Source organism: Brachypodium distachyon, chromosome 5 (assembly GCF_000005505.3).
Source record: "Brachypodium distachyon strain Bd21 chromosome 5, Brachypodium_distachyon_v3.0, whole genome shotgun sequence".
NCBI lineage: Eukaryota > Viridiplantae > Streptophyta > Magnoliopsida > Poales > Poaceae > Brachypodium > Brachypodium distachyon.
In genome coordinates, this window is record NC_016135.3 from 19,735,109 (window position 1) to 19,742,383 (window position 7,275).

General features: G+C 46.1%; 2 protein-coding genes across 2 annotated transcripts; one reads left to right on the plus strand and one right to left on the minus strand.

Annotated features, from left to right (window-relative positions):
* Positions 1 to 1,041: 1,041 nt before the first annotated feature.
* On the plus strand, positions 1,042 to 4,677 carry LOC100827744 (probable metal-nicotianamine transporter YSL11). Its single transcript, XM_003581395.4, has 6 exons — positions 1,042 to 1,728; positions 2,284 to 2,447; positions 2,554 to 2,651; positions 2,734 to 2,868; positions 3,236 to 3,425; positions 3,511 to 4,677. The coding sequence occupies exons 1-6, from the start codon at positions 1,299 to 1,301 to the stop codon at positions 4,615 to 4,617; spliced, it is 2,124 nt and encodes a 707-aa protein (XP_003581443.3). The 5' UTR covers positions 1,042 to 1,298; the 3' UTR covers positions 4,618 to 4,677.
* Positions 4,678 to 5,254: 577 nt separating this feature from the next.
* LOC100827028 (large ribosomal RNA subunit accumulation protein YCED homolog 2, chloroplastic) lies at positions 5,255 to 7,049 on the minus strand. The gene is made up of 7 exons (XM_003580121.4): positions 6,607 to 7,049; positions 6,322 to 6,510; positions 6,153 to 6,242; positions 5,888 to 5,974; positions 5,717 to 5,797; positions 5,591 to 5,636; positions 5,255 to 5,507 (listed from the first exon to the last, which is right to left on the minus strand). Exons 1-7 carry the CDS (start codon positions 6,841 to 6,843, stop codon positions 5,422 to 5,424), a joined length of 816 nt encoding a protein of 271 aa, XP_003580169.2. The 5' UTR covers positions 6,844 to 7,049; the 3' UTR covers positions 5,255 to 5,421.
* Between the last annotated feature and the right edge of the window lie 226 nt (positions 7,050 to 7,275).

Sequence of the window (7,275 nt, forward strand, 5' to 3'; positions counted from 1 at the left end):
TTCGGAACCATTGTATCTGTTTCTCTAGTTTGGACTCTGTGACTCTCTAGCTGCTTGTCTATCTTGTTTGTAGAGTTTTTTTTCTTCTTAATTCTTAATTAATGCCACAAGAGAGGGGCTGCTATTCCCTAAAAGATGAAAATGTTCATATCGACTTTTGCACGCTTCTAATAACTTACTGATGTGAAGGTTTAAATATCAAACCAGGGCCATAATTCATACTCACTCTATTTCTAAATTTCTGTATATTTCGGGTTGTCTTAAGTCAAACCTTGTTAACTTTGACCGTATTGTAGGAAAAACTACAAACATATGCAACACTAAGCTAGTATCATTGGGACTGCTATTAAGTACTCCCTCTGATTCTAAATTGTTGTCGAAATATTACATGTATCTAGACACTTTTTAAGAATAGATACATCCATATTTGAGCAAATTTGAGTCAAGAATTTAGGATCAGAGGGAGTATATTTTCATATTGCATCTGTCAGGTATTACATATGCTGATATTTTTATCAAGAAGATCGCTCAAAGTTGACGAAATTTGACTTAGAATAACCCTAAATATACAAATACTAGCAGGTGTGCCCACGCGTTGTTACGGGTCAACAAAATCACAAACTATTTATTTTTATTTTCTGTGTAGGCAACTCATAGCGCCGTCGAGATCGGCATGCGGGTGTGGTGGCGTCGGTTATAAGACGGAGTAGGCGACGTGAAAAAAACTAGAGAAAAAAAATACAGGCAGTGACATATTGGTTGTAATTTTAACGAAATTAACCTACGCGGCGAACGTACCATCACCACCAACTCCAATTTAATTTATCGGTATAGATAGATTTAAAAACGGAGGGAGTAATTTCATGGGGTAGCGTGTACATATACATATATATATATATATACCTCTTCTTAAATTATGTGCAACGAAGGGAAAACTCATACAAAGTGTCACGATATACTCCCTCCGTCTCATATTAAGTGACTCAAATTTGTCCAAATATGAAGTATCAATGTCTAAAAAAAGTCTAGATACACTATGTAATAAAAGGTCACTTAATATGGGACAGAGAGTATATAATTTTGAAGATATTGTAAGGGTTGTATCACCACCGCCCACCGGAGACCTGATCCGATAAGGAAGCAGGTTATTCAGCGCTGGCGTTGTATTCCAATAAGGAAGATAAACCCCGGCCCGTAGCGCAACAGCTAGCAGATCTTAACTAATTCCATATATACGGGGCCGGCCTCCTCGTGGAAACGAGAACACTCGTAGCACCCGGCCCGAGAGACGAGAGCCCATGGCGCCGCCATCCGCCGCCGCCGCCTCTTCGGCCAGTCACGAAGGCGATTCGGTGGAATCTGGCAACCTCCTCCGCCGCCGCAACGCCAGAAGCAATGCCGACGCCGCCGAGGAGCAGGAGGAGGCGTCGGTGGAGCGCGCGTTCGCCGACAAGCCCGTGCCGACGTGGCGGGAGCAGCTGACGGTGCGCGCCTTCGTGGTGGGATTCCTCGTCTCCATCATGTTCAGCGTCATCGTCATGAAGCTCAGCCTCACCACCGGCATCATCCCCTCGCTCAACGTCTCCGCCAGCCTCCTCGGCTTCTTCCTCGTCCGCCTCTGGACGTCGACCATCGAGAAGATGGGGCTCCTCAAGCAGCCCATCACACGCCAGGAGAACACAGTCATCCAGACCTGCGTCGTCTCTGCCTACGGCATCGCCTTCACCGGTAGAACTCGAATTAGCGGCCGAGTACTAGTAGTTCCCAGGATTAACAAGTTTGGTGTGCCCGCTTTTCTTGTTCGTACGAAGTTTTTTATTTTATTTTGTTTTTCAGTTCTTTTTGTCAAGAAAAAGATTTCACAACTCGTACTGGTACAAAAGGTTATCCACAATGCATGTGTTTTTTCAGGGTTTATGCTAGATCTTAGATTGATAAAGGTTTTGGCTGACACCACGAATAAATTTACTTTTCGCCATTGCATAAAGATCTCTGCAAAAATAAAAATAAAATCAACTGTCATAATGTTGGAATTTCGTGATTAATATACTCGCAATGCATGTTTAGATCGTACATGAAGGATTTTGGCTGGACTTCCTAATTCCTAACACCACCAATTGATTTAGTTTTGTCGTTGCACGAATATCTCTGCAAAAGTTGAATAGGAAGGGTTTATAGTTCTGCCGTTGCATGAAGATTCCTTCAAGCAAAAATATATAATCTGCGGTCATAATGTTGGGTGATTCAGAAGTGTTCTGATTCAGCATCATTCCAATTTATCAGGTGGGTTTGGCAGTTTCCTGTTTGGTATGAGCGGGAACATCGCTAAGCAAGCAACAGAGGCCAACGATGCTCTGAATATCAAGAATCCCGAGCTCGGATGGATTATGGGGTTTCTGTTCCTCGTCAGTTTCGTTGGGCTTTTTGCTCTGGTGCCCATGAGAAAGGTAGATGCTTCCCCTTCGCTTCCCACTGCCAGTTGTTATCTTCATATACAGTATGCAAAAATAAACTTGCTGTGGTTTGTCAACTGGAATATATGCTTGGTTGCAGACTATGATTGTGGACTACAAGCTGACATACCCGAGTGGCACCGCGACTGCTTACCTTATCAATGGATTCCACACACCGCAGGGTGCTGAGCTTGCAAAGTAAGCAAGATGTCTGTTTTTCTGTTGTTTGTAAATAGGTGAAGTCAAGCAGCGCGACTGACAGGATAATGACCTATTTCAGGAAGCAAGTTTGGACATTGGGCAAGTTCTTCTCGTTTAGCTTCGTTTGGGCCTTCTTCCAGTGGTTCTACACTGCTGGGGATAACTGCGGATTCAGTTCCTTCCCAACACTTGGCCTTGAAGCTTTCAAGAACAGGTTAGTATAGCCACATCTTGGTTTCAGCATCAGAAACAACTGTTAACGCATGGATCGGATCCTAATCTGATGCTTCAAAGTGTCAAATGCATCTAAACTTGTTTGATTAATGGTCTCCGGTACTCACCTATACTAATAGTTTGGGCCTAGCAACCCGCCTTTTTAAATTGTCTGGCCATATTCTCCCCTCATAATTGTGTTCACGCTATCCCATTGCCCTCAAAATTCAACTAATTTTCCAAAAAACTAATAGAAAATGGAAGCTTTATTACTCCTGGCCTCTGCATACAAGATGCATATAGCCTAAAATATTCCTTGCATTATTTGTACCAACCACAAAACTAGTGACAACTTCTCCATCCTACAGGTTCTATTTTGATTTCTCGGCTACCTATGTTGGTGTTGGAATGATCTGCCCCTATATCGTGAATGTATCTCTTCTAATTGGAGGCGTCGTCTCGTGGGGCTTAATGTGGCCACTCATAAGCACGAAGAAAGGAAGTTGGTACCCTGAATCTCTTCCAGACAGTAGTCTACATGGACTGCAGGCTTACAAGGTACTTGAAATTTGGTCATGTCTTGCAATTTTTTACTTCTACAATCACATGTAACTTGTCCAGAACTAACATCTTAGCACCGCAGGTGTTCATAACCATAGCAGTAATTCTTGGGGATGGCCTGTATAACTTCCTGAAGGTGTTCGGGAAAACAATTATAGCTCTCATAGAAATGCATAAGAAGAAAAATTCAAAGGCACTTCCTGTCTCTGACGATGGTACTCCTGGCGCCACCGTGGAAGCTGAGTCTTTTGATGACAAGCGCCGCACTGAACTATTCCTGAAGGATCAAATTCCCAAGACAGTTGCATTGGGCGGTTATGTCGTCGTTGCAGCAATAACGATTATTTGCCTCCCGCTAATCATCCCACAGCTCAAGTGGTACTACATTTTGGTTGCCTATATCGTTGCACCTGTACTGGCCTTCTGCAATGCCTATGGAAGTGGTCTAACAGATTGGTCCCTGGCCAGCACATACGGTAAGCTTGGAATCTTTGTGTTTGGCGCGTGGGCAGGTGCTTCGCATGGTGGTGTGCTCGTAGGACTGGCTGCCTGCGGTGTCATGATGAACATTGTGGGAACAGCTTCTGACCTGATGCAAGACTTCAAAACTGGGTATTTGACTTTAGCCTCACCAAGGTCCATGTTCGTGAGCCAAGTGATAGGCACAGCCATGGGCTGTGTTATTTCACCCTGTGTCTTCTGGCTGTTCTACAAGTCCTTCGATATTGGTGCAAGTGATAGCGCTTACCCAGCACCTTATAGCATTATGTACCGTAACATGGCGATCCTGGGCGTCGATGGCTTGTCCGTCCTTCCAAAGCATTGCCTCACTCTATGCTACATTTTCTTTGCTGCTGCATTCGCCACCAATCTCATAAAAGACCTGGTACCCAATAAGGTGTCGAAGTTCATCCCGATCCCCATGGCAGTTGCGATCCCTTTCTACCTTGGACCGTACTTTGCCATTGATATGTCCATTGGCAGCGTAATACTCTTTTGCTGGGAATGGATGAACAAAGCTGAAGCTCAGGCGTTTGCACCAGCAGTTGCATCTGGCTTGATGTGTGGTGATGGGATCTGGGCCCTGCCCCAGGCTATTCTTTCTCTTGCGAACGTGAATCCTCCAATTTGCATGAAGTTCTTGTCGAGGGCTGCCAATGCCAAAGTGGATGCTTTCCTCGGGAACTAGTCATAGCTGATCAAAAAGTGTCAGGATGTTTTCTTTTGATGTCGAATTGGTAGCTAGTCTAAATAGTGTTGAATTCTTTCTTTTGAAATTATAGATTTAGCATAATTGGTTGTCTGGTTGTGTATATATTGGAGTACCTCAATGACCATGTCTATTACTATGGCAGAGTTGCATCAGTTGATTTTCCTGTCTTTAACCATTGTTTTAGAAATACCGCAAATTGCCCAACTGGCTATGTTTCTAGGAATTTTCATAAGGTTCTACCTCCCGCGGCAACTGAGATTAAAATCTTGGATGCCAGAAGTTGGAGTAGTGCGCGGTGGAGTGCGGGAATCGGGCTCCTATCGACGGGAATCTACCAGCTGGAGGCTGGACGAGGAACGGCTGCGTCTCTCCCGTCGACGCCAAGATGCATCTGGGATTTGGGATCCAGCACCATCGCACCAGCGTCCGGCCGTCCGGTGCCGCGACTACCTGGCCGGGAGCCCGGATATCTGGGCCCGTTGTGCTTGGGCTTAAAATGATGACTGAGACTCAGCCACTAGTACGAAGCAAGGCCTGGGCTGTTAAAGGTGTTGTGCTTCTGTGTTGGCCTGGTAGCTTTACTTTGGGCTGCACTCCGGGAAAAAAAGAGTACTAATCAGGATGAACAAGCCCTTCTCTTCTAAAAAAATGGATGAACAAGTCCTACTAGTAGAATGAATTCGTACATTTTTTTCACAGGAAATAGCTTTGTAGAAATGCTTTGTTATTTTAGCAGCAATGTCTATTAGTACTGGTATACACGTCAGCTTCTGCCATGATTCAGTTAGCCGCTTTATCCAGAGTTTTCTTCAGATCAAGAAGTTTTGACCACCTTCGGCTGTAGCTTTTCTTTTGGTTCCCACCATCTGTAGATTCACAAGATAGAAACAGTTGTTACAAAACATAACCAATCGAAAACGGGTGCAGCTCGTGTTAGGCAAGTGCATACATTTCCATACGACGGTAGATTTTTCACACGCCTCTGAACACGAACTCTGCATGATGTCCAAATACTTATCAGTAAGAGGTTTCTGGCTTGTCTGCCGAAAATCAACATAACTTTGAAGACGCTGACCTTGGCTGATGCTGTTAATCGTATCGTCTCTTGGATGGCTGAGTCAATGTCAATTTCCGTTCCTGGCTTCACAAAGATGACCTATTCTAAAAGTCCAAACGGTTAGCTACGCCAATTATGTTGAAGTTGAGTGAGAACTGCAACGAAAAGGTACTGTCAGTCTGCACGCACTGATGGATCGCTGTCCCCAAGTTCAGGCATCCCACTCTGATCTTTCCTGGAGGAGGACAACACCGTAATGTTGAAGTGCTCGTCAATCTGCAACAGGAAAACACATTATCTGTTGGGAGTTCCGAAACTCCAAGCTTGCCTTCCTTCTATAGTTTCTACCAACTTTCTGTCGTGCCGAACCACGATCTAATGCTTTCAGTTAACCTCAACAGTTTCCACTCGCACTTTGATCACTGCATAGATTAGTGAGCACTGTGTGGTGTACCTTTGTGCAGTAGGGGTTGGAGCAGGAATCGCATATTTTCCTGAACGACGTGACCACTCGCCCTTTGATCGACATTCCGAACTGGGTATGCTGAAAGCAGATCCATCACACGACTATCAGCGAGGTTGGACACTAGTTTCTCGTTCCAAACGATACGGCAGCTAATTACCTGCTGAACTAGAAGGTGCACCAGGACGCCGGCGTCGCTCTGCCCGTCTTCGACCAGGTCATCCAGGCGCAGCTGCCGGAGCGTCAGGTCGAAGTCGCTGCTCCACTGATCCCCTCCCCCGCGCGAGGTTCCCACGGACACCAGGCTCTGCCGCGCGCCGGTTCCCCTCCGGCGGCTCCTCTTCAGGCTCTGGATGATAAGCAGCAGATGATGGGATGAGCAACTGCTGGCCATCCAAATTTTGAGAACGCAGTCCACGATATTCCTACCATATTCAATATTCACCTGTGTAACTTGGACCTTTTTCGGTGACTCGACGAGGTAATCGTCATCGGTTGGAGGCTGCGCGTGAACGGCAAAGCTTCTGCGTCTGCCGTTGTTCCTGCTGCCTGCTGCAGGGAGCTGCGTCGTGGTCGGATTACGCAGCAGCCTCAGCGCAGGGCTGCAGGCTCTCTCCATGGTGTCGAGTCGAGAGTCGAGAGTCCAGAGTCCAGAGCAGAGCTTCGATCGGCTATGCTGCATGCCGAGGGCAATGGAGTTCTGGAGAGTGCAGAGACACGATTACCTTATCCTTTTGCTCCACCGTGGGCCGTGGCGTCAGTGATGTGTGGTTCTGGATTGCTCTTGCGTGTTCGATCTACGTGCGTGACAGTTGCTGAACCACACACACCCTGCTCTCCAATGCCTGACGAGCTTTATTCGAGAGAGATAAAAGGCCGAACAGCAGCCTGACCCAGCCCAATTCATGTCAACCTTATGATTTAGGAAGAAGCTAAGCGTGCCATTTTTTAGATCAATCGTCTACGACGAGAGTTCAACTCCTTCATGATCCTGACCCCTGACTCCCTGAGCATCCACCAGGACATGTCAAAATTGGAGGACAGAATGCACGGTCAGGACCGATCTCGATCGATTCCGGTCCCTGACACTTCACGAACGAGTACCGTCGAAAAC